Source organism: Mesoplodon mirus (genome assembly GCF_964341445.2).
Source record: "Mesoplodon mirus genome assembly, chromosome: 4".
NCBI classification, from domain to species: Eukaryota; Metazoa; Chordata; class Mammalia; order Artiodactyla; family Ziphiidae; genus Mesoplodon; species Mesoplodon mirus.
Window position 1 is genome coordinate 151,948,168 of NC_138979.1, and position 26,036 is coordinate 151,974,203.

The 26,036-nt window shown below is 43.0% G+C and overlaps 1 protein-coding gene across 2 annotated transcripts in view; it reads left to right on the plus strand.

Annotated features, from left to right (window-relative positions):
* Positions 1–519: 519 nt before the first annotated feature.
* FNTB (farnesyltransferase, CAAX box, subunit beta) overlaps positions 520–26,036 on the plus strand; it is an 80,397-nt gene continuing 54,880 nt past the window's right edge. For both annotated transcript variants that reach the window (XM_082618929.1, XM_082618930.1), the window contains exons 1-2: positions 520–761; positions 23,362–23,426. In XM_082618929.1, the coding sequence (XP_082475055.1) occupies positions 618–761; positions 23,362–23,426 (209 nt within the window). In that variant the 5' untranslated portion in view covers positions 520–617. The remainder of the gene's footprint in view (positions 762–23,361; positions 23,427–26,036) is intronic.

Consider the following 26,036-nt stretch of genomic DNA (forward strand, 5'->3'; position numbering starts at 1 on the left):
AATAAATGAGTGAATACTTTCCTGGTTGTTTCACTTACACTTGTCCCTTCTACTGAGTTTTAGTTCCTGCTACTGCACTGTAACCCCTAAGTTGATAGGAGAGAATTGCAGTGCCACTTCCCTCCATCACTGACTACTGAGATGGCAATTCCTTTGTGGAGAAGCTGCTGGCTTCTCCTGGGCGGTTGTCATGTACCAAAAGGTGTGCAATAATTCTGTTCATAATAGTATGACTGAGGCAATCAGGAGAGCTGTCAGAAATGCCTTTTTAAAAGCTACCCTCATTGGGTTCTTGGGCACCCAAAACTGTGAACTACTGACATAAGTGAGAATGAGCAGAATGTTGAAAAGGTGTGTGTGTGAAATGAAATTCAGATGTACACGTCCTTCCTTGCGCGCCAGGAAACTGAGCCTCTTGCAGCAGCTCCTCTGCCCAATGGGGGGCGGCAGCATTCCAGCAACTCACTCCCTGAGGTTGTGTAGGCGGCAGGAGCGATTCGCGTTCAAAATCTTTTGACTCTATCCGCTCTCCGTAGCGCCTTAGCCCGCTAGAGTTTCAAGGCGCGTTGTTCTTTGACGAAGCTGAGTCCTATACACCGCCTGCTGCTTTCCAGAACATGGCTTCTCCGAGTTCTTTCACCTACTGTTGCCCTCCATCTTCCTCCCCTGTCTGGTCAGAGCCGCTGTACAGTTTGAGGCCCGAGCACGCGCGGGAGCGGTTGCAGGACGACTCGGTAGAAACAGTCACGTCCATGGAACAGGTGAGCTGGCTTGACTGGGCGAGGCGCCCGCGCGGGGGCTTCTGGGAGCGGGAGTCTGGTCCTCAGGGCCGCCGGGGTACGGAACCCACCCGGGAACTACAGCTCCCACAGTGCACCGCGGCGCCCCCCCCACCCCGGGAAGCTCCCGGCGCCCAGGCTTGGGCTGGAGCGTGGAATGCTTGTGGGGCCGGGTTGGGGAGGGTCGTTGTCAAGGTTGGAGGGAGAGGACAGTACCTGGGCCCCCTCTGCCTTAGGGAGCGGAGAGAATCTTGTTCTGTGCCTGGAGGACTGAAGCAGCCTGGGTGGGTCGGACAGCCCACTCCATTTTGCCAGACATCGGGAGGTTCTCGTATGGATAATGCACTTTCCCCACCCTGCTTATAGTTTTGGGACATAGAGGGGAAAAGAAGTGGCCAGACTGCGGTCATGCTATTCCATGATGTTTAACAAACCAGTGCCAGGTTTGATGCCTGCCTCGTGGGGAGACATTTTAGTAGCCATTCAATCATTTGAGCACCAGCAGTGTGTTGGTCACAATGTTGAACTCTGGAAATGCAAAGAAATAAAACAGCCCCTGATCAGGAGCATGGCACAGCCTGGTTGGGGAAGACAGAGAGGAAAACAGCACAGTTTGGGAAGTGCTGTAATAAGAGTGTGAATTTTGTACCACTTGCCATTCGCTGAGGCCTCGAAGTAGATGGGACCTATCACTTTGAAACGTGTTTGCGGAATGAGTAGTGAATTATAGTTTTGTTTTTCTTCTCGTTCCTCAGTTGGAATTGGTCCCAAGTTAGTTATTGTGGAAATGGTTACCCATCTGTCACTAGGAGAAGTGATCAGAATGATTTTTTTTAGCACTAACAAGCAAGCATCAGGCTGCTTACTAAAATAAGATCTCTTAGTAAGATCAATCCCTAGACTTAATCTTGGAGGGACCTGCTTTGATTTTCATGCCTGAGGTTGGAAGCCTCAATTTTGGCAAAAATTAGTAATGATAATTATTATATTGTATATTTATGACTAAAATAACAAAAACAAGGGCTTGAATACACACGTATACACATAGTAGCAGAGGGAATATTTTAACTGGAGATTTAAGTTTCATGGGTTTTAGGGTAGAAAGGAAACTTTTGAATCTAGCTTCCCAGGTTAGTTAGCCCACCAGTGTGTCCTTCTACAGAAATCTTCTGCAAAAAATTGCAAAGAAATCTCCCATCAGTGAAAAAGCTACTACAGGATCTTTGCAGTATTCCTAAATGATGGATTGTTGAGTGGATTCAGGTCAAGCCTTTTTCTTTCTATCTGACCTAAGACTATGGGGTCACCCTTTGCGTAGTTAACTGAATTGACCCAGCAGATAAGGCTACGGATAAATAAAATGTTAGTGGAGAAAAGGGAATCAGAATTTGGTCTAATTTACAGACCAGAACAGAGACTTCCATGGTTAGAGGGGTAAGTCAAAAACAGGAGCATCACCAGGAGCTTTACTGATCTGCTCTTTCTCTTTTGCTTACACTGTTTTTTCAGTCACATGCCCTGCTTAGTTCCTATGAGGGAAAAACCAGCACTTATCTTCTAAGTGCTTAGATATAATGAGCGGTGGAGAAATGGATGCAACAAGGTACTGGCCTGCAAAAGGGTTGGCCAAGGTCTGGGCCAGTTGTGGAAACTAGGTTCTGATATGGAGCACTGGTACTGTAGGATGTCTTTCAGATCTAGGCCCAACTGTGCGGTGGGTAGTAAAGCATCTTATACTTCTTTTCCGTGTCATTATTCCAGCTCACATTTTAAAAGTCTAGGAGAAACAGTTCCAGATCATAGGAAGAGAACATAGTATCTCATTCTCATGGCTTCCTCAATGTTTTAATAATCATTATAGTGTCCACTTATTGGGTTCCATACCCAATAAATGCTCTCCATACATTGTATCATTCAATCCTTACACATTTTACAGATGAGAAAACTGAGTCTTATAGAAGGACTAGGTTGGTAGGTTAATGATGATATAGTCATAAGAAAAAACAACCTTGCTAGGAGTTGTTTGCAGAAGACACTGCTGTTATTCCTTTGGTTCTGACTGAAGATTCCATTTATTCTTAGGGGTTTACTGACAGCACTCAATTTTGTGCCGTTGCCAATAAAAAATGCTTGTCACCTGCTTCCTATCTGATTATCAGGAGCCTATTTATTTGCTTAACAATGATTTGGTAGTAGGAGTTAAACCTCTGAACAGTGGAAAGAGTCCTTAGCTATGGGTTCTTCTGTTCCATTCATTCATTTGCATTCATCCAACAAATACGTGAGTGCCTTCTTTGTGCCAGGCACTGTTCTAGACACTGGGCATAAGGGAGTGAACAAAAGAGGCCAAGTGGACGCCTTTATGAAACTTTTGTTCTAGGCCAGAGAGGCAGTCAATTAAAAAGGAGAAAAAATATCTAACCATCTATCTATCTAATGTTAGAGAGAAGTGCTGTGGAGAAAAATAAAGCAAGATAAGGGAGATACATGGGTGGGATAGGAGCAAGGGAGGTTTTTATATAAGGTGGTAAAGGAAACCTCTGCTGATGTAATGTTTTAGCTGAGAGCTGAAGTAGGTGAGAGGACAAGCCATGTGTGTATCTGGGGGAAAAGCATTCTGGGCAGAGAAGGCAGCAAGTACAAAGGACCTGAGGCAGGGGGGTGCCTGGTGAGTGGAGAGCCACTGAGTAGAGAGGTTAGCAAACAGAACAGGCGATAAGGTTGGATCTCGTACTTTCAGATACCCTGATTGAGATGGGAAGGCATTTGGCTGAATAGCTTCCATTTACCTCCCCAGATTCACTCTACCCTTTTCTACCCTGCTCTGTAGATGTGCCCCAGGAGGTGGACCTGCACTGACAGGCAACCTTGCTTTCTGCCTTCTGTTTGCATTTGGCCACGGGGAGTATCGATAGGAGATGAGAGAGAGGGAGAAGGATGAGATTGGCGTATATATTCCCTTCCCGCAGGATTGTGTGGGCTGGAGTGTCTCTAGACTTAAGGTCACATCTCCAATTAGGTGCCTTCTCCGTGGAGCTCTCTGTCTCCCTCTCTACCCCTTCTCTTCACATTTCAGGTCTAGAAGGGCATGAAGTACCCTTGTGTTGCTAGCCCCTGTGTTATGATATGAACTCCCCTCAAATCACCCACTTCGAGTGTGCCATCTGTTTCCTACCAGGAGTCAGACTGATCTATGATAGGAGGGTTTTGACACAATCTGTTGAGCATTTCAGCAGGCTCATTTAGGTCACTGTTGAGAGTAGATTGTGAGGAGGCCAGCGTGGGTGCAGGGAAACCAGTTAGTGGCTGTTGCAGTACTGCAGGTGACACGTGATGGCAGCTTCGCTCAGGGCTGTGGTAGTAGAGGTAATGAGCAGTGGTGAGATTCTGGGTATCTTTTGAAGGTCTCTGTTGTGACAGGCCGTTTTATTTCTTGACAAGCTGATGAATTTGATGCTCGGAGAACCTTTTATGACTCCAGAAAGCAAGATGTGGTTGTATTATTAGCGGCTGTCTTCCTTTTTTGTGCCACCTGCAGTCACCCCATTGCGAATGCTCTGTGATTCAGGCAGGTAGGGTAATACTGGTACAACCTCAGAGGTAGCAGGTTTGCCAACAACAGTTGTTACTGAAGGTACTACTTTTGTTTTCCCTTTAGACTGCCCTTGAACAGGGGCAGAAACATTCTCCATTTGAAATGGCATGATGTCATTAGACGACATTCAGTCAAGTGCCAGTCAACTCTGAGGGGAATCTAGAAGAATTATTTGTCTCAGTCAAAATTCTTTTCTCTTAGAGGGGAAAAAAAAAAAAAGAATATGCCGGAAGCAATCACAGAATGACTCAGCAGAGCATGTAATGAAGTGCTAAATTATGACTGCATTGCATGAGGATTTCAGGGAGTGGAAGCCGATCTGGTGTGGGGTGAGGCGGTCAGGACAACTTCATGGAGGATGTGGGACTCGGGTTAGGCTGTAAAGGATGGAGTTGGGGCGGCAGCCATGCCAGTGGGAGGAGCCATTACGAGGGAAAGACCAGGTTGGCTGTGGTAGGGAATTAGGTCAGCTGGATGGGTGGGGCTGACCTGATGATGAATGAGTGTTGGTGGCGGGTGGGGACCGGATGGAGAGCCAGGCTAAAGAGCTGGCTGCAAGTGACGGGCACTGCACCACTGCAGATCCTGCAGGAGGGAACATTAGGGATCCAGGAATGAATCCCGAACTCCTGCTGTTGACTTGTTTCAAGTTCTAGTATCTGAAAGATTATTAAACAGAGGTGGAGCAAGTCCCTAAATATAGTCACACTAACCAGATTTTTATGCTTCTGATAGACGGGACCAGAGCTCTGCTTGTTAAGTGGTCAGTAGGCTAGCTATGTGAATCAATTTTATTGTATTGAAATTCAGCATATACCATGTTGCCCAACTATTAGAAAGTGCAAATATCAAAATTTCCCAATTTTCCCTATGAAAAAGTCCCCTAAAGTGTTTTTTGGTCAACTCGAGAATACACATACTATTAGGTATGTAGGTAAACAAACCAAATGCTTGTTTACACTATTTGCGTTTTAAATTTAGGTACCTGTGCCTATTTAAAATCACATACTTTATAAAATCACACTAATTTAGAAATATTTTTCTTTCTCCTCCTCATATTCATAAAACATTTGTCTTCAAATTCTTCACATCCATCTTTGACCTTTGTGTTTTTATCATCACTGGAGCTATACTTTGGATCAGTGAATATGTTTTTGCAGACCACACTTTCAGTTTTTTGAGATACATCCCTTTTAGATATGGGGAAGATATTGAATATTTTATCACAAGTTACAATTATAATTCTTTTACAGTGTGTCCAGTTGGTACATATCTTTGATCATCGCAACTTAAACACTTCATTAACTTTTAAAGTGATCTTTAAAAGGGTTTACAGTGGCAGTTTGCACATGCAAGTGTGAGTTCATATCCCCAGGAATTAAATCTGTATTTAATTTGTCTCCTTTCATTGATACCATCAGCTGACTTCTGTAGGCAGCCAACACCAGACCTTGACTGAGGTTGTTTCAGGATGATGTGTCAACCCCAGCTCATACTTTGTATTCAAAATAAGGAATTGAAAGAACTCCCCACAGCAAGAGTTACTTTGTAAAGATTTCTTATAAGGTGACTTGTTTTTCCTGAGGGATAATTTTTTTTTAGGAAGAATCCTTTTCTTATAGTTAATCTATTAATGATTCTTTTACCACATCTTCAGCATTAGCATGAGTCTCAGGCAGCAAATCTGCTTTCTGGAAGGGTCCTCCTCTGGGAGAGAGGGGGAGATGTAGGGAGAAGGGAAGGTCTATGATACGAAAGTTGGTGCATCATGAGATTTGCTTTGGATAGAAGCTGTGAAGGAGAAAATTCCAAATGCATTTGTTGTTTTTTACCACTCAGCTATGAATGGATATTATCCTGTGCTTCCGATTGGATTTCTAGAAGAATTCCAGGAGCTATGTGCAGAGCTGTCAAGAATGCAGGCAGATGGTTAGATCTGCATCTATGTTGCCATGGCACCTAAGTCTTGGGGATGTGGGTTCAGTCACTTCATCTCTGACCCCTAGATTCTCACACAATCTCTCCATCGTTGAAAACCACAAAGTAATATACATACTAGTTTATATCATGTACACAGACTATACACACACACACAAATATATATTTATTAGTTTATATTATATAAAGATACATGTGCATATACATCCATATAAATATATAGTAGGGGAGGAAAAAACCTTTTCCTCTACCCAGCTTAGGTTCTCTAGCTGGGGCCCTGTAAATTAGACTGACCAAAGACAGATTAACAAGAGAAAAATAAACAGAAATTTATTAACATGTGCATTGTTGTGTACACATGGGAGCACCTATCGATGAGTCACCCAAAGGGGTAGTTAGAACTTGAGTTTATATGCCATTTTAGACTAAAACAAAGAAAAGGGTTTGGGGCTTCTGGGTTGGGGAGACAACTTATGTTTCCCCTAAGTCCAGGAAAAGTATGGTAAACAAGAGTTGTTTAGTGAGGTTTGTTATTCAGATTTAAGTCCGTGCCTTCTCCATAGATAAGAGTTGTTAGGAGTCCTCCACTTCTTGGTGTGGAGAGGGAGACATCTTTACAAAAGGAAGCTTAATGCCCTGTTTTTAGAGCTTTTCCTTCACCTCCTGGTTATCAATGGTCTTTAGCTCAAAATAATCCATATGCCAACGAGGCATATTTTGGGATGGCATATTCTAGGACTCCTCAATATGTATAATCTTACTTCAGCAAACGTAAAACCATTCTGTACGTAGCAACACCTAGCCTGTGCCCCGTCAGAAGCAGGGGTAAACTTCTGACAAACTAGTAGACTTACCTCTGAACTCTTGTGTTCCCCTTTCGCCATACCCTAAGTGATCAAGTGCCTCATGACTGGAAAAATGAGAGATGTACTGTTAGGACTAAGTTATGTTATAAAGAGGCTTGGGAGGGCAAGCAAGGGTTTTCTAGGTATGTCTCTACTGGAGAGTTAGAATTGCTGGGTTGTAGGGTCTGTGCCTTTTTATTACCTGCTACCATGTTGCCCTCCATAGTGACTCTAGTAATTTAAGTACTAGTTAGTGGTGTACTGGAGATCTATTTTGTCCACATCCTCTCTAAGACTTGATATTGTTAGTGGTCAGCGGTCTTAATTTGGGAAAAATAGTATCTTTTACATGTGTTCTAAGTATCTTCCCCTAGGCTCTTGTTTGCCTTTAACCTTGCTTATATTTATGTTCTTCTTTGTCTTTTTCCTTATAGTTTGGGCTTTTTGAAGAAATCTTTCTCTATCCCAAGAATATAAAGATATTCTCCTATATGTTGTTTTAATGACTTGACTCAAGTTTTTCATGTTCAAATTTAATCAACCTGGAATTTATTTATTTATTTTTAGGATGAGAGGTAGGCAATAATTTTTATACTAGCAACACTTACTGTCCATGTTTTTTCCTTTGATATTGGATTTTCCCATCTCTGCCTTAAACCAAGTTTTCATATATGCATAGGCTTTTAGGAATTCTTTAATGAAAAATGCTGTTAGAGGAGGATTATTGAATATTATAGCATAGTGATGATAAGCACCTGTCCTTTGAATGAGGCAGGTTACTGCTGATAACATAGCCTGTGGATCTGTAGGCCATTGGGAACTTTTTTCTAGTGTTCATTTTGGTTTATGATTTAAACTTAGTTTTCCTTCATTACTTCTGGAACACCTGATGTTAAAACAAGGTTTTTTAAGGGAATTGGCAGTGAGGGCAGTGGGTCTCAAACCTGGCTGACCACTAGAATCACCTGGGGAGCTTTTGATCTTCCCAACCACCCCGGGTTGTACCCTAGACCACTTAAAACAGAACCTTTGAGGGTGGGACCCAGGCATCAGTATTTTTTAAGCTCCTCAGGTAATTCTAATATGCAGGCAGGGTTGAGAACCCATGGTTCATAAAGGATCTCAGCCTTGATAGAGAGGAATGCCAGCTGGTTAAGGAGACTAGGTCAGCTCTGACCTCCCTCTGAATTTTGTACTCAAAGTATTAGGATATTTGTTCAGAGGAACGTTTTACCTTCTCACCTTCGTTTATCCTTTGCTAATTAAGAAGAAGAAAAGTGTGGTGAGCAGGTTAAAAAAAAAACCAGCAATAATTATAAGTTAAGAAAGTCCTATTTGAAGTCAAACTCAAGCATCAGCCTCTGAGCTGAAATCCAGTGACCGTTACCACTACAAAAAAAAAACACAAAAAACCTTTGATCTATCAAACATCAGCATGCATCAGGATCCTCTGGGTGGGCCCCATCCCAGTAGTTTCTGATTCTATACGTCTATGACCTGAGAGTTGACATTTTTAACAAGATCAGCTTGGCTGCGGGTAAACTGCCTCTGAGCTACTAGATCTAATGGTTGCTGTTGCTGGTTTTTTAATCCATTCTCCTATTGATGGACACCTGAGCTGTTGCCAGGTTTTGGATATAATGAATAATGCTGCTATAAACATTCTTGTAGAAGTCTTTTTATGATCATGTGTTTTCATGGGTAAAAACCTACAGGTGGAATTGTTGGATCACAGGGTAGGTGTATGTTTAGTTTTAAACGAAACTGCTGGCCTTTTCCAGAGTGATCAGACATGTTACACTCTCACCAGCAATGTGTGAGGGTTCTGGTTCCTCTACATCCTTGCCAACATTTGGTGTTTTCCCTCTTTTCAACTTTAGTCACTCTGCTGGTGGGTGTGGAGAGGTATTAAAGAAAAAATTATTCATGACACTTGTTAAAGGAAGACTTTGTTCAAGGAGGACTGCTATGATGGGGTTTTGCAGTAGGGGAGAGAGATTGGGCTCAAGTCTGAAAACAGCAAGGAAAGGTGGGAATTTATAGCCAAGGAGCAAGGTGGGGGGATTGGTGGATGGTAGATTAGTAAGAGGAATCATCAAAGGTAGGTGGGGAATCTGGCTAAACTGACTTAAAAGGATTCCTTGTGAAGGCAGGCCAAAGTGGTCAGACATCACTGGGGGATGGTGGAGGTTGAGGAACCTGATCAGATAGTGGGGATGGGGGATTCTGGCTAAACCAACTTAGCAGGATTCTTGCTAAAAATAGGTGATACGATGATGGACACACAAGTATAAAAGTCAAGGCCTAGGGCTTCCCTGGTGGCGCAGTGGTTGAGAGTCCGCCTGCCGATGCAGGGGACACAGGTTCGTGCCCCGGTCCGGGAAGATCCCACATGCCGCGGAGCGGCTAGGCCCGTGAGCCATGGCCGCTGAGCCTGCGCGTCCGGAGCCTATGCGTCCGGAGCCTGTGCTCCGCAACGGGAGAGGCCACAACAGTGAGAGGCCCGCGTACCGCAAAAAAAAAAAAAGTCAAGGCCTAGTTGGGAGGAGGATTCAGAGGAGCCTGACTAAAGTTTGGTCAAGGAAAGTCTCTGCTGGTGTCACACTGTAGAGTATTTGCTTTTAAATTGACAGAAACACTCTCTAATTGGTTTAACATTTATTTAGCTACTATACATATAAAGTACTGGTGTGTGTGTGTGCAGATGTATTTGACTTTTCAAAAATCTTTCTTATACCTAGATAAAGTAGTTGTGATGGAATCTTGGTTCCTCCAACTTTTTATTACAAAAAATGTCAAATATACAGAAAAATTGACAGTATCTGTTTGTCCTCCACCTAATCCCCCCCCACCATATAAACTGTTCAAGGATAAATTTTAAAAGAAGATAAAATCATGACTCACACAACTATAAAATGAACACATGTCCAAGATTTTATTTGACTCATGGACCCAGTAAGATATTACAACTAATTCAGACAGGAACTCAACATACCACCTTTAAAGTCAGATAGGGATGCTGAAGTAAATTTGCAAATGGATGCAAAACTGGGCAATATTCATTATTACTTGCATTTTACTAGATACAATTTGTATTTCTGTGGACAGAAATTATTCACATTACTATCAGTTTTCTGCAAATTCTACCTCTACAGAATTGTGAGATAGTCTTGTCAAGGATAAAAGTGGAGGGACTTCCCTGGCGGTCCAGTGGTTAAAGACTTCTTGCTTCCACCACAGGGGACATGGGTTCCATCCCTGGTCGGGGGAACTAAGATCTCACATGCCGTGCAGCTTGCCCCCTCCCCGCCAAAAAAAGGACAAAGGTGGAGATAACCCAGTTGAAACCATGCAACTCAGATTGGGACTCAAACCCAGCCAAAACTCGGATTGGGACTTGAACCCACGAGGCTGGGACTTGAACCTGGCAAAACCCAGTCTTCCAACTGAGATCACACCTGGTTTCAGAACTTAATGAAGCTCAGGTTCTTGATGTCTCATCGAAGAAAGAATTCAGTGAGAGAGACAAAGTGATAGATAAGAAGTGGATTTATTTAGAGAGAAACATATTCCACAGACAGAGTGTGGGCCATCTCAGAAGGCCAGAGTGGCACCAGGGTAAGGGGTTGTCAGTTTTTATAGGGGTGGGTAATTTCATAGGCTGATGAGTGGGAGGAGTATTTCAGCTATTTGGGGAAGGGGCGGGGATTTCCAGGAATTGGGCCACCGCCCACTTTTTTTTTTTTAATTTTTAAAAATATTTATAGTGGCTGCGTTATCTTCATTGCTGCACTCAGGCTTTTCTCTAGTTGCGGCGAGCGAGCTGGGGCTACGCTTCATTGCGTTGCTTGGGCTTCTCATTGCGGTGGCTTCTCTTGTTGCGGATTGCTTGGGCTTCTCATTGCGGTGGCTTCTCTTGTTGCGGAGCACGGGCTCTAGGCGCAGGGGCTTCAGTAGTTGTGGCTCGCAGGCCTAATTGCTCCGCGGCATGTGGGATCTTCCAGACCAGGGCTCGAACCCATGACCCCTGCAGTGGCAGGCGGATTCTTAACCACTGCACCACCAGGGAAGCCCCCGCCCACTTTTTGATCCTTATGGTCAGTCTTAGAACTGTCTTGGTGCCTGTGGGTGTGTCATTTAGCTTCCTGATGTGTTACAGCGAGTGTATACTGAGGCTCAAGGTTTAGTGGAAGTTGACTTGTCTGCCATCTTGGACCCATTTGGTTCTAATCAGTTTATGTCATGTCCTCCGGCTATGTCATTCTTTCAAGGGTAGTGCCTTGCCCCCTTCCCTCCTGTTTTATTCCCCCCTCAGAGATTTTATCCCATATTTTTTGCGGTACGTGGGCCTCTCACTGTTGTGGCCTCTCCCGTTGCGGAGCACAGGCTCCGGACGCACAGGCTCAGCGGCCATGGCTCAAGGGCATGTGGGATCCTCCTGGACCGGGGCACGAACCCGTGTCCCCTGCATCGGCAGGCAGACTCTCAACCACTGCACCACCAGGGAAGCCCCTATCCCATATTCTTATGGGAAGCAGAAGGGCAATGGTCCATCTTCTGTAACTGCTTCAGTAGGGGCGTCGACCCTGCCTGTCAGGGAGTAAAAATCTCTGGATGCCTGATCTAGGGGCCCCAGGGGCAAGACAGCTCCTTGTTCTAAGTCAATATGGGCTGGAATCCTCACATAGCCATCATCTTGGTGTGGAACTGTTGTAAATGCTTCCAAGGCCTTTCTGTGAATCTCCTTGATGATGAAGCACTTTTTGTAACAGCATCAGAGTACAAAAATATCTGTAAATGACAAAAGGCTTAAAAGGCATGGTTAAACATCTGATAACAGTGTAATCGATAAAGAAACATGGTTATAATAACCAGAATTATGAATGATTACATTTAACTTAACACACCAAATAATCCTAGTTAAATATTTCTCTTTAAGATACCTCAGGGGCCCTCTAAAGTACCCCAAAGTTAGCTGGAAATCAAAAGAAACTTAATTAAAATTTGACATTTGGGAAGCTTGTCAAAAAGTTTAAAAACACTTGCTCAAATAAGATCATAGGTCACTGTGAGACAATACTTATTCCCTAACTAAAGTTACAGAAGATCTCAAAAACAAATACAGATCACTTAAAAGGCAAAGAAACATACCAAATCCAGTCTTGTCCCAGCCTATTCCCAGCAAAATCCATTTACCCAATTAAATTTAATCCAGTCTTAGAAAATCCTGATCATGTATAACTCTTTTCAGTATTCTTCATTCTTCACACCTTCTTTTACTAAAAACACATATCTTACTTTTCTTAAAAGTTTTTTTCACATTGAGTTACTTTTCTAGTTGACAAAGTTGTAACAGAAAAAGGTCTTATTTGACCTCTAATAAACCTAGGTACAACAGAAGGATTATACTTGACATTGATCATTGATGACTGTAACAGGTCTGTGTTAATCAAACCAACAAGCTTAAGCCACCTTCAATACCAGATACCAGTTTAGTACTGAATGTTTTTCAGATGACATGAACCTGAAATGCATTCTGGCCAGATTATTTTCTATTTCTGAGTATTTATATAAACACTTAATTTTTTTAAAGCCAATTACGTAGAGCTCTTTTACGAATTCATTTTTGGCAATATGACACGCCTACAACACACATATAGACACATATGAACACACAAACAAACACAGAGGCCTCATAGTTCCCATTCCAAAATTTCAGTCCTGAGTCAGATACAGCATAAAACCTATCAGTTACAAGGGGTTGGATTCAAATTGGGCTTCTGGCAGATGGAACAAATCAAGGTCATCTATCTAGATGGCTAAACCCTTTTTACTAGTGTTTACAGAAAAGACACTTAGGATTTCTATTTATCCTTGACAAGCCAAGTTCTAAAGTACTTTACCCTCTTTTTTAAAATTTGCCTTTAAAAAGATGGCAGAGATAAGGGTTCCTGAGAAGACCAGATAGGACACTTGCATCTCAAAGATACTGGCAAGTTCCTCCTAGGATGACTGTTTCCCCTTTGTTTAATACTTACAAGTCTCTTAAGATAAATAGGAAAGGTTTGGGGAGTGGTAAAAGGATTGGTGGGTTTTGGATTATTTTTGGAGCCGCACCTCTGGTCCTGTAAAGACTACATTTGTAAAACAAGGAGAGTTTTGTTTTCTTTTTCAAAGAATTGGGTGGTTACCTCAATGATATTGAAGGACTGACATACCTATTCATTTAAGTTGGAAAGTTTTACTTTTCCTCATTTAGCTTAGGGGAGAAGGCCTCTTCCAAAATTCCTATCAGGCTCTGAATATCAGCTATGGTTAGTTTAGTCAGACCCGTGGCCTCCTGTTTTGGTAATCTATTTACAAACATTTTTGAGGATCTTCCCTAGGTTTAAGAAATTTGTACCTTATATTTAGACACTATATAACCCTTTTTACTTAATAACCACTGGCTGGATACCTTTGGCCAAGCCCAGAACCTCGATAGTCCACATTCCAGGGTCTACTAAGTCTTCTATTTTAGCTTCAGATTATCTGTTCCTTTTTGCTTTTTGCTAGAACCATTTGGTGATGAGGGTGGTTCCCTTGCCCCTCAAGAAACAGAGTGGCCCCTACCTTAGTTAATAAATCCCTTCCCATTAACGGGATGGAACAGTCAGGCACAAACAGGAAGGAATGTAGAAACAGCTGGCCATTGATCTTGCACAAAAGGGGTTCCAGGAAGGTGTGCCCCTGTCTCTTCCCTAACAACCCCATTACGTATTCCTTATGATTGCTAAGGTTTCCAATCCTTTGGGTTAAGACCAAGGTTGCACCAGTGTCTTTAAGAAATTCTGTCAAGTGGCCCACCACATCAGTGACCACCCAAGGCTCTCCATTAGTTATGTAGATGGTATCTCTAGGCAGAGCCACTTGGGCCCCTTCAGTCTTCTGATTGCACAACCATCAATGGCTGAGGGCCCCCCACCCCACCCCGTAGCTCTCTGGCGTATGGGGCATTCCCTCTTCCAATGCCCTGGCTGTTTGCAAAGGGCACATTGATCACAATCCTCTCTCCAGTCCGTTGTATCCACAGAGGGTACACTGGCCTTGTATGGCTACCCATGGGCCTTGTGGTCTGTCAGGGCCAGGTTGGCCCAGAAAAGCCAACTTCCCTTTTGGTGGCCTCTGAGTGGACAAAGCCACTGCCGTCATCTGGGCCTTTTGCATATTTCTCTGGGTGCGTTCAGCCTTTTTGACCATATCCCTATTACCGAAAACCAAATAAGCCAATTGGAACAAATTGTTCATCAGAGTCTGAGGACCAGCAGTTGTTTTCTGAATTTTGCTCCTGATGTCTGGGTCAGACTGGGCTATGAAATGCATAGCCAAAAAGGCCTGTACCTTGGGGGAGGAGGGATCCACGTTCCTTCGGGATCCATGACCCTGTAGGGTGGGTCAGTTAAAAGGTACTCAGTGTACTCCCTAGAGTTATCCCTCCAAGCTACACATGCCTTAAATTCCTTTTGTGTTCCATTGCCTAGATACAAGGCCATGGAAATTTGAACATAGGGTACTTGACTCAATTTTAAATTTCCTAACTCATATTGTGGCCAAACCTGATTACATAACCTACTAAGTTTTTTCCGTTTAATTCCTGTTGTCCAAATCTTTCCCAATCCCAGAGTATATGGCCCAGAGGGGTATTGGTTGGGATCGATGCAGCCTGACCCATTTTAGACAAGCTCCTGAGCTGTCCAAAACTCCACTCTTAAGTAAAATCCACCGTGCAATTTGGTGAAGATTTACACTTAACATTTTAGATGCTGTCCCTTCCAGCGTAGTCTCGCAACCAGGTGTTGGTGCCCAAAAAGTTGTCACAAAGAAACAGCATAGAAGACATCCCCAATGGTGTTGATGATGAGTGGGAGTTGGTCTAGCTATAAGTTGGGAATAAAGGGTCAGCACTTATGGGGCTTCCCTGGTGGTGCAGTGGTTGGGAGTCCGCCTGCCGATGCAGGGGACACGGGTTCATGTCCAGGTCCGGGAAGATACCACATGCCGCAGAGCGGCTGGGCCCGTGGGCCATGGCTGCTGAGCCTAAGCATCCGGAGCCTGTGCTCTGCAGTGGGAGAGGCCACAACAGTGAGAGGCCCACGTACCGCAAAAAAAAAAAAAAAAAAAAAAAGCGTCAGCACTTGTAAGGGTCAGAGGGAGGGGAGTAAAAGCAATAAAAAGTACACCTTGGTGGTCACACAGGTTTTCTGGGGTTAACAGAAGGAAGAAAGAAAGAAGTAGAGTAGGAATGAACAAGAATGCAAGAATGTAGGAGAAAAACCTCAGAGTCAGGGAGATGAGTATAGAGATTAACAATTCTGTCCTGGATCTGCTGTTGCATGTGCACAAGCAACAGGATTGACCTACCGGTCAAAAATGAGCAGACATTGGCAGAGCGTCCTCCCCAGTATACCTGGCTCGCAGCATCACACGGGCCTCTTTAGGACCAAAACCTAACTTTCAACATTCTTACCTTATCACCATCCCTCCTTCATGGTCGCCAGCTGGAACCATGCACCTCAGATTGGGCCTTGAACCCACATGGTGGGACTCGAACCCGGCCAAAACCCACAATTTTCCAACTGAGATCACACACCTGGTTTTAGGACTTAATGAAGCTCAGGTTCTTGATGTCTCATTGCAGAAAGAATTCAGTGAGAGGCAAAGTGATAGTTAAGAAGTGGATTTAGGGACTTCCCTGGTGGTGCAATGGTTAAGAATCGGCCTGCCAATGTAGGAGACACGGGTTCAATCCCTGGTCCGGAAAGATCCCATATGCCATGGAGCAACTAAGCCTGTGTGCCACAACTACTGAGCCTGTGCTCTAGAGCCCGTGAGCCACAGCTACTGAGCCCACGTGCCACAAGTACTGCAGCCCACGTGCCTAGAGCCTGTGCTCGGCGACAAAGAGAAGCCACCACAATGAGAAGCCTGAGAAGCCTGCACACCGCAACAAAGAGGAGCCCCCTGCTTACTACAACTAGAGAAAGCCCCAGGCACAGCAACAAAGACCCAACGCAGCCAAAACATAATAAATAAATAAATTTATTTTTAAAAAAAGAAGTAGATTTATTTAGAGAGAAACACACTCCACAGACAGAGTGTGGGCTATCTCAGAAGGCGAGAGTGGCCCTGGGAGAAACACACTCCACAGAGTGTGGGCCATCTCAGTAGGTGAGAAAGGCACCAGGGTAAAGGGTTGTCAGTTTTTATAGGGTTGGGTAATTACATAGGCTAATGAGTGGGAGGAGTATTTCAGCTATTTTGGAAAGGGGTGGGGATTTCCAGGAATTGGGCCACCACCCACTTTTTTTTTTAAGGAAGATATTGGGGGTAGGAGTTTATTAATTAATTAATTTATTTTTGCTGTGTTCTTCGTTTCTGTGCGAGGGCTTTCTCTAGTTGTGGCAAGCGGGGGCCACTCTTCATCGCGGCGCGCAGGCTTCTCACTATCGCGGCCTCTCTTGTTGCGGAGCACAGGCTCTAGACGCGCAGGCTCAGTAGTTGTGGCTCACGGGCCAAGTTGCTCCGCGGCATGTGGGATGTTCCCAGACCAGGGCTCGAACCCATGGCCCCTGCATTAGCAGGCAGATTCTCAACCACTGCGCCACCAGGGAAGCCCCACTGCCCACTTTTTGATCCTTATGGTTAGTCTTAGAACTGTCTTGGTGCCTGTGGGTGTGTCATTGAGCTTCCTGATGTGTTACAGCGAGTGTATACTGAGGCTCAAGGTCTAGTGGAAGTTGACTTGTCTGCCATCTTGGACCCATTTGGTTCTAATCAGTTTATGTCATGTCCTCTGGCTATGTCACTCTTTCAAGGGTAGTGCCCTGCCCCCTTCCCTCCTGTTTCACAGTGATGGACACAACTTTTCCTTTGGGGGTGTGTGTGTGTATGTTTATATGTGTGTGTATGTACACACGTGTATATATGTATATGACTGTTTTTTTTCCCCGAATCTTTGAAAGTAAGATGAAGATATTATGACACTTTACCCCTAAATAATAAAGCATGCGTCTCTTAAGAATAATATTCTTCTACATCAGCACAATAATGTCACATATAAGAAAATTAAAAGTAATTGTATAATATCATCTAATATCCAATTTATTTTTATTTTTTATTTATTTTTTGTTTTGTTTTGTTTTTTGGCCAAGCCATGTGGCTTGTGAGATCTTAGTTCCCTGACCAGGGATTGAACTCTGGCCCTTGGCAGTGAAAGCACAGAGTCCTAACCACTGCACCACCAGGGAATTCCCTCCAGTTTATTTTTAAATTTCCCCAATTGTCTCAAGATTCTTTTTATATCTTTTTGGTGTGTGTTTTGAATCAGGAGTCAATCAAGTTTCCCTTATTTCAGGCTGTTTAAAATTTTTGAAGAGCTAATCCCTTGGGACTGAATTTTTTGGTGACTAGTCCTGATGGCATTTCTTATAACATTTCATGTAACAATGTTTCTGAAACCGAACAGATGCTTTAGGATGTCATCCTCCTCCCAAGAGAGCCATATCACTTTCATTAACATGGTCACAAACTGTGTGCTTTGTGCTCAAGGGAAATGAACCTATGGGCTTTTTGCTGTTTATGCAAGAGAAAATTATCTGCTATTGTAGGGCTGTTAATAATCCTTTGTATTGTACTCAGTTGGTAACTGCCTTGCCTGTGGGAGCTCTCATGCAGAAAAGAGAAATTAACTAAAATAGAATAGTCCCTTCCTTCGGGATGGAAAGGAAACATGGAAATTCAAGATAAAATGAAAGGCCAGGGAAAGCAGACATGCTTTAGCATCCCTGTGTTGAAGCCGATCCCTCCCTCCTTCCTCCCTCCCTCCCTCCCTCCCTCCTTCTCGCCCTCCCTCCCTCCCTTCCTAATTCTGATTTGAGAGCTGTGTAGTGTTAGAGTTCTTCATGACTTAGGTAACTTTGTTTTTTAATAGTTACCCCCAATTCTCCTATATTTAAAGTGAGAACTTCGATAAAATTTTAAAAAGGAATTTAATTATAGATCTTGCTTCACAGACATTATGCAATTGTTGTGACTGCTTCTCTTAATTCTGTCCCAAAGGCTACATTTCTAATTCTACTAATGTTTTGGAGGTCCCCAAGATCACTCCTAGGTTCAGTGATTCACTACTAGTGTTACCTGAAAACTGGTTTGCCTCTTGGTGAGTGTTGAGCCAAAAGACACGACCGAGCCAAAGATCGGGAGAAGGAAGGATTTATTACTTGCAGCAAGTAAGGAGAACACTGGGGATCCTTCCCAAAGCAGTGTCTCTCCCAACAGCAAAATTGGGGAAGTTTTAAGCTAAGGGTACATGCATATTCATGATGGGGCTTGAGTGGTCTACAGAGTCCAAGCTTTAGTTGATTGAAGTCAGAAGTTCAGAAAAGGTCAACATCATCAGCCCTTAGGTTCCAGTACATCTGGTGGTTGAGGCTTCAGGCTACTCTTTACCATCGAAAGAGAACTCGGAGTCTTTATAACTAATATATTACCTTTGCTATTGTTATTTCTCTCGCCTGATAACAGTCAGTGTCTGCATTCTTTCTTCTCTTAAGATCATTGATTTCTAAGACCTATTAAAGGGCAAGCATTGTGGCCAGGCTTAGATCCCAGAATGGCTTAGGCCAAAATGGCCTCTCTTATGTCAAGAAAGCCATGCCTGTTTTTCTTTCTCCGGGGTTTTCTTTCTCTTTCTTTTCTCTCTTTCTTTCTTTTCTCTCTACCTTAGCTGCTTACACAAAGATTCAGAGAACTCAGCATATAGCTGTACTCATGGTTATGATTTATTACAACAGGCTACAGAACAAAATCAGCCAAGGGAAAAGGCTCATGGGGTGAAGTCTCCAGGAAACGAGGCACAAGCTTCCAAGAGTTCTCTCCCAGTGGAGTCACAGAGGAAGTGTTTAACTTCTCCAGCATTGAATTGTGACCACACATGCAGAGCTACCAGGGAAGCTCATTAGAGATTTGGTGCTCATGGTTTTTACTGGGGCTGGTCACATAGGGACCCACTTTCTAGCATAATTCCAGACTCGCAGAAGGAAAAGAGCTGTTCACCATAAACCACTTTGTTTATACAGTTTAGGCTCAGTGAGCCTCTCTAATCAGTTCTGGGAATGGTGAGAGCCCTCCCGAGATCCAGGCTCCCAGACTCCAGCCAGGGTCTACCTTTCAAGTAGGCCTTTCTAAGGATAGTAGTCTCAGGCGTGCTGTGTTAACTCTTTTGTATACAACTAGCTTTCTTCCTTTCCTTTCACTATGAAAAATCAGAACATTCAAAGAATGCTTACATCTTCCCAGTGACAAAATTACTATGATTTATATCACACTAGCAGACTGTATGTGGAGAAGGAGAGGCAAAAAAGGATGTTGCATATTTTGGGGATTACTTTCATTTTCTTATCCTCAGATGACTATTTTTTAATTTCTATATTAATCCATTACTATTTGTCAAAAAAAATTACAGGCTTATTGCTAGTATTATTTTAAAAGTTGTACTCTAAAAATCATACTTTGTGCTCTGAAGTGATCTTTTTCTATTAAAAAATACACTAGTTCCTAAAGACAACCCACAGAATGGGAATATGACAAGGAACTTGTATCTATTGATAGAATATTTAAGGACTTATTACAATTCATTAATAAAAAGACAACCCAATATAAAAAATGAACAAAGAGATTAGATCACTCCCTAACACCATACACAAAAATAAGCTCAAAATGGATCAAAGACCTAAATGTAAGGCCAGAAACTATCAAACCCTTAGAGGAAAACATAGGCAGAACACTCTATGACAGAAATCACAGCAAGATCCTTTTTGACCCGCCTCCTAGAGAAATGGAAATAAAAACAAAAATAAACAAATGGGACCTAATGAAACTTCAAAGCTTTTGCACAGCAAAGGAAACCATAAACAAGACCAAAAGACAACCCTCAGAGTGGGAGAAAATATTTGCAAATAAAGCAACTGACAAAGGATTAATCTCCAAAATTTATAAGCAGCTCATGCAGCTCAATAACAAAAAAACATACAACCCAATCCAAAAATGGGCAGAAGACCTAAATAGACATTTCTCCAAAGAAGATATACAGACTGCCAACAAACACATGAAAGAATGCTCAACATCATTAATCATTAGAGAAATGCAAATCAAAACTACAATGAGATGTTATCTCACACCAATCAGAATGGCCATCATCAAAAAATCTAGAAACAATAAATGCTGGAGAGGGTGTGGAGAAAAGGGAACACTCTTGCACTGCTGGTGGGAATGTGAATTGATACAGCCACTATGGAGAACAGTATGGAGGTTCCTTAAAAAACTACAAATAGAACTACCATATGACCCAGCAATCCCATTACTGGGCATATACCCTGAGAAAACCATAATTCAAAAAGAGTCATGTACCAAAATGTTCCTTGCAGCTCTATTTACAATAGCCGGGAGATGGAAACAACCTAAGTGTCCATCATCGGATGAATGGATAAAGAAGATGTGGCACATATATACAATGGAATATTACTCAGCCATAAAAAGAAACGAAATTAAGCTATTTGTAATGAGGTGGATAGACATAGAGTCTGTCATACAGAGTGAAGTAAGTCAGAAAGAGAAAGACAAATGCCATATGCTAACACATATATATGGAATTTAAGAAAAAAAAATGTCATGAAGAACCTAGGGGTAAGACAGGAATAAAGACACAGACCTACTTGAGAATGGACTTGAGGATATGGGGAGGGGGAAGGGTAAGCTGTGACAAAGTGAGAGAGTGGCATGGACATATATACACTACCAAACGTAAAATAGCTAGCTAGTGGGAAGCAGCCACATAGCACAGGGAGATCAGCTCGGTGCTTTGTGACCACCTAGAGGGGTGGGATAGGGAGGGTGGGAGGGAGGGAGATGCAAGAGGGAAGAGATATGGGAACATATGTATATGTATAACTGACTCACTTTGTTATAAAGCAGAAACTAACACACCATTGTAAAGCAATTATACTCCAATAAAGATGTAAAAAAAATAAATAAAATTTAAAAAAAATAAAAATAAAAAATGAACAAAGATCTGAATAGACATTTCTCCGAAGAATATCTACAAATGGCCAATAAGCCTGTAAAAAGATGCTCAACATCATTAGTCATCAGGGAAAGGCAATCAAAACTATAGTGAGGGCTTCCCTGGTGGCTCAGTGGTTAAGAATCCACCTGCCAATGCAGAGGACATGGGTTCGAGCCCTGGTCTGGGAAAATCCCACATGCCACGGAGCAGTTAAACCCATGTGCCACAACTACTGAGCCTGCACTCTGGAGCCCGCGAGCCACAACTACTGAGCCCATGTGCTGCAACTACTGAAGCCCGCACGCCTAGAGCCCATGTTCCGCAACAAGAGAAGCCACCGCAGTGAGAAGCCCGTGCACCGCAATGAAGAGTAGCCCCCGCTCGCTGCAACTAGGGAGAAGCCCACGCGCAGCAACGAAGACCCAATGCAGCCAAAAATAAATAAATAAAATAAATAAATTTATTTAAAAAACAACTAGTGAGATACTACTTGACACACACTAGGATGGCTATGATCAGAAACATAGATAATAATGTGTTGCTAGGATGTGAAGAAATTGGAGCACTCATATACTGCTGATGGGAATATAAAATGGTACAACTGCTCTGGAAAACAGTCTGGCAGCTCCTCAAATGATTAAACATAAAGTTATCATAATGATCCAGCAGTTCCACTCCTAGGGATGCCGAAAACTCGACCTCTGTGCACTGGGGCTGAATCGAATCTTGGAGATAGAGTTTCGGGTGAAGTAGAAAAGAATAGCTTTACTGCTTTGGCAGGCAAAGGGGGAAACAGCGGGGTCCTGCCCAGAAAAACTGTATGTCCAAACCTGGTAGGCAAATCCTTTTATTTAATGATCTTCCTGACATATGTTTCTCGTATTTTTTTTTTTTATCCCTTTCAATGTATAGCCAAGGAAGGCACGTCTGAAAAATGCAGTCTGTGTTTCATTTAGGCTGGTGCTTTGTATTAGTCCCACATCGGTGTCTGGCATGGAGAAAGCATCGTGAGGGGTCTGGGAGAACTTTCTTACTTCTTCTGAGTCGAATTCTCACAGTGACTTCAGTCTGTTTTTTGAAGTATTATAAATTCTTGGCCAGATAATCCCTGAAACTCATGTTCGAAGGCAAATACCAAAGCATATCCTAAAACCAAATATAAATGAATTTTAGATGGGCTGCCATTTTAGCTGATTCACATCACTGCTCCCCTCATCGTGATTTTTGCACACTTGTCAAAGGGACTGGAAGCTCTAACTCAGGTGTTTCAGAAACAAATAATGCATTTTTGATATTTCCCAGAGAGGACATTATTATATATCTTGAAATCTCAGCAAGGACTTGCCTCACCACAAAGCAGGGATGGCCGTGAAGGTGAAACCCTGTATCCCGTTGACCAGCCCCCTCCTGCACTGCCGTACCCCTTCCTTACAGAAGCTGTGCTGTGTGACCACATCATGGTGTGATCTTCAGAGGAGACAGGTCATCTCATTCCTTTTGTGACCTGACTTTCCGAGATCTTTTGTTTTATGGGACTGTGGAGTCTGGTGTGTGACACAGGTCCAATGACCAGATGTGCTATTTCTTTGGTGTTTCCATGATTGATGTTCCTGTAAATCCCTTTGGGGATTTTAATACTGTTCAATCTATATTTAAACCATTAAATTTGACAATAAGAAGTAGGACCCTTGGCGGAAATTAATTGCATATTTGAGAATGGCCGGTTAACGAACACCTAAACAACGTCATAGAGCAGGCAAGAACAGGTCTTTCAAGCAAAAGGGGTCCATCTTCACCTGCTCCCTGAGTAACTGGTGCCAGGGTCCCAAACTCCAGAATCGCCATTAGTTTGGATATCGTGGATTAGTTTACTGGAGAAGTCGGTTGTGATGCTAATGTGGTACAGGGCATTCTTTCTCTCTCTGTCCTTGTCCCAAGCCTGTCATCCTGCCCAGCCCCTGAATGCAGTCTTGTTATGCTGTGAGGTACAAAGTCACACCAAGGAACTCTAGCCAGTAGGCATTTGTGACAATAGGAACGTAAAGTTGATAAAGGTCTCATCTGTATTTGTTTTCTCTCTCCCATCTCCTGCATCCTTACCAGGCAAAAGTAGAAGAAAAGATCCAAGAGGTCTTCAGTTCTTACAAGTTCAACCACCTTGTACCAAGGTAAGCTGTGGTTAAGTGTTTGAGGGGATCTGGGAAATACCATCTCCCATGGGAGCCTTTCTTCTTTCCTCCTTGAGCTTGTCCAACCTCAGGGGATGAGTCCGCTGTGAGGCTGGGGTTCCCTGACCTTCTGGCTCCCTGGAGATGCTCCTGACCCCAGCTCCTGCCACTATTGGAATAGTGTCTAGAGGAGCTGCTCACTTGAACTGAGCCATCAGGTGTTACATGGGGATGCCCTCAGGGCCTGAACTCTGAGCTCTGAAGGTGGAGAGAGGAAGTTCATGATCTTGAAGCTTAGTTCTGACCTGCTGCGCTGGTGTTCAGAACTCTCACGTTTTTCATATAACACTTTGAAACAGATGTAGAGTCCAGGGGGATGGCAAAGGATGGATTCCTTGGATGTATATTATGACTTGACTGGGAAAATGTGAGAAGTTTGAGCTTCTCCCAGCCTGGCCTTTACTGGTGATTGTGCAGCAGATTCCCAAGGGTGACATTTCAAGTGAGAAATAAAATGCCTTTTGTTTTCCTTGGTGCTTAGTAAGTTGAAGCCTTCTGAGCTCTTTGATGTCAGAAATTCCAAAAGGAAAATTATAAGCAGAAACTTATTAATTTGAACCTTCATTTTCTCTTTTTTCCCCCAATTTTGTAATGTATCACACTAGAATTTCATAAGGTTATTTCATTTATTAGCATTTCTCTTCTAATCACAGATTGCTTCTCTGAAACTGTCCTGTGTTATCTTTCCTGATCAGTAGTCCAAATTGTGTTTGGTCATTATTTTATCTTAATGTTATAGCACTTTTCCTTGACAGTCTCTGGACGTAGTCTAGTTGGGCCGCTGGCTGATTCTCTCTGGATGGGAAGCTGAAGGGTCTGAGGTCCAGCCTGACCTCCTTTATCATGTCTCCCAATTTCCTGAGGCCTCCTAACACACTAACTCCTGGCAAGTCAGTCTCGGGGTACTTCTGCTTACTGGAGCATTACAGATATTTCTAGCCTGAGTTAACTTTGTGTCTTTTTATGCCACCATTCCATTTTGCCCTTATTTCCATGAGAAGAAATTTAGTTAAAATATTCTGATTAGCCAAGGCAGAAAACAGTTGGAAAAATGGAAAGACAGGTGGAAAAGTTCTCTTCATCTTTCTTCCCTGGAGCAGAAAAGGAAAGCATCAACTAACCAGAGGAGTCTTCTTCCAAACTGCTAACCTAAATTTCTACTTTAATCCATAGCCCAGACCTCAATAAATGAATTATTACTCTTGTCGCGAGCCACAGTTGGAGCTTAGCCAATGACACCATTTGTGTAAACAGCTCGGGGAGAAGGAGCTCTCTGCCCAGTACAGGCTGTTTCCCCAGAGGTGGTAGGACTTGGTGATGGTGAGGGGCATGGTGGCTTCAGGAGGGGTTTGTGGTTAGAGTTGCATCGCAATGACTCACCTGATTGTGCTCTGAGTCACTATGCCCTGTCTCCAGCTCTGTGGACACATATCCTCTGTATTTCCAAAGGGACCTTTGATCATTTGACATTCCTTTTTCACCCACCATCAGAACAGAGCCCTTGGACTTTCCTTTTATTCTTACTGAGATGGGAGGGAGAGTAGGAGGTTACAATCTGGGAGGAAGCTGTGTTTTGGGAGTGGTGGTAGAGGACAGTAAAGGAGTAAAATCCCCTGATTCATAGGTCTTAGGTCAGGTGTGGGTGGCAAACAAAAATGTTTCTGTTGGGTTTGTATCCTTTGTGGAAATAGAATATACCAGGGCCCTGGGTTTATGTCAGGAATCTGACATTTCCCATTTTGTCATTGTTGCCTATGAAAATGAGTGTTTTAAAGGATGCTAATTAGCATCTTATGTCACAGCAGGCTAATTAATATTAGAGATATTACACACTGTGGCCAATTGGCTGAGAATGTAAATCAACTTATCAATATAAGGCTGGAGCCAAACATCTTCACCATAGAATGAACTTCTGGGGTTTAAGAATAAATATGAAAATTTATCAGCATTTTAAATTACTATCACAATTATAATATTTAACATTTTAGTAGTCAAATTTTAAAAGTCTAGTATTATATTGCAGGAACAGAACTTCCTTGTTAGCTAAAGTGAATATTCAGATAGAGCAGTTAATCTAGGTGACATGGCTTGTTTGTGTTTCTGAGGTCATGCTGTTGATCAGATGTGGCAGAATCACACACACTCCCAGGATCACTGACCATGCCCAGGTCCAGGGATGCCAGGAATGATGCTGAGCGAGGCATCCATCTCTTCAGCCTTTCAGAGCCACTGCCAAATAGAAGATTGGGCTGAAATTCAAGGCTGAAGCTGAATGCTGTTTCATTCTACAGTTTATTCCCCATTTTCCTCACTCTCAGACTGTGAAACATGCATTCTCTCCTGGAGTGAGGTGGTCCCTCCCAAGGAGCTTTTGGACCATGCTTTGAACAGTTTTGTTTATCAGTATCCTGCTTTCCCATAAAAGTTAATTTTTCTTTCCCTGTGCTTAGTCATTCTCACAGTTTCACATGCTTATGAATTTACCCTTTTCCATGTATTATATTAGCTTTAGTAAGACACCTGAAATGCATAAACCACACACACACACAC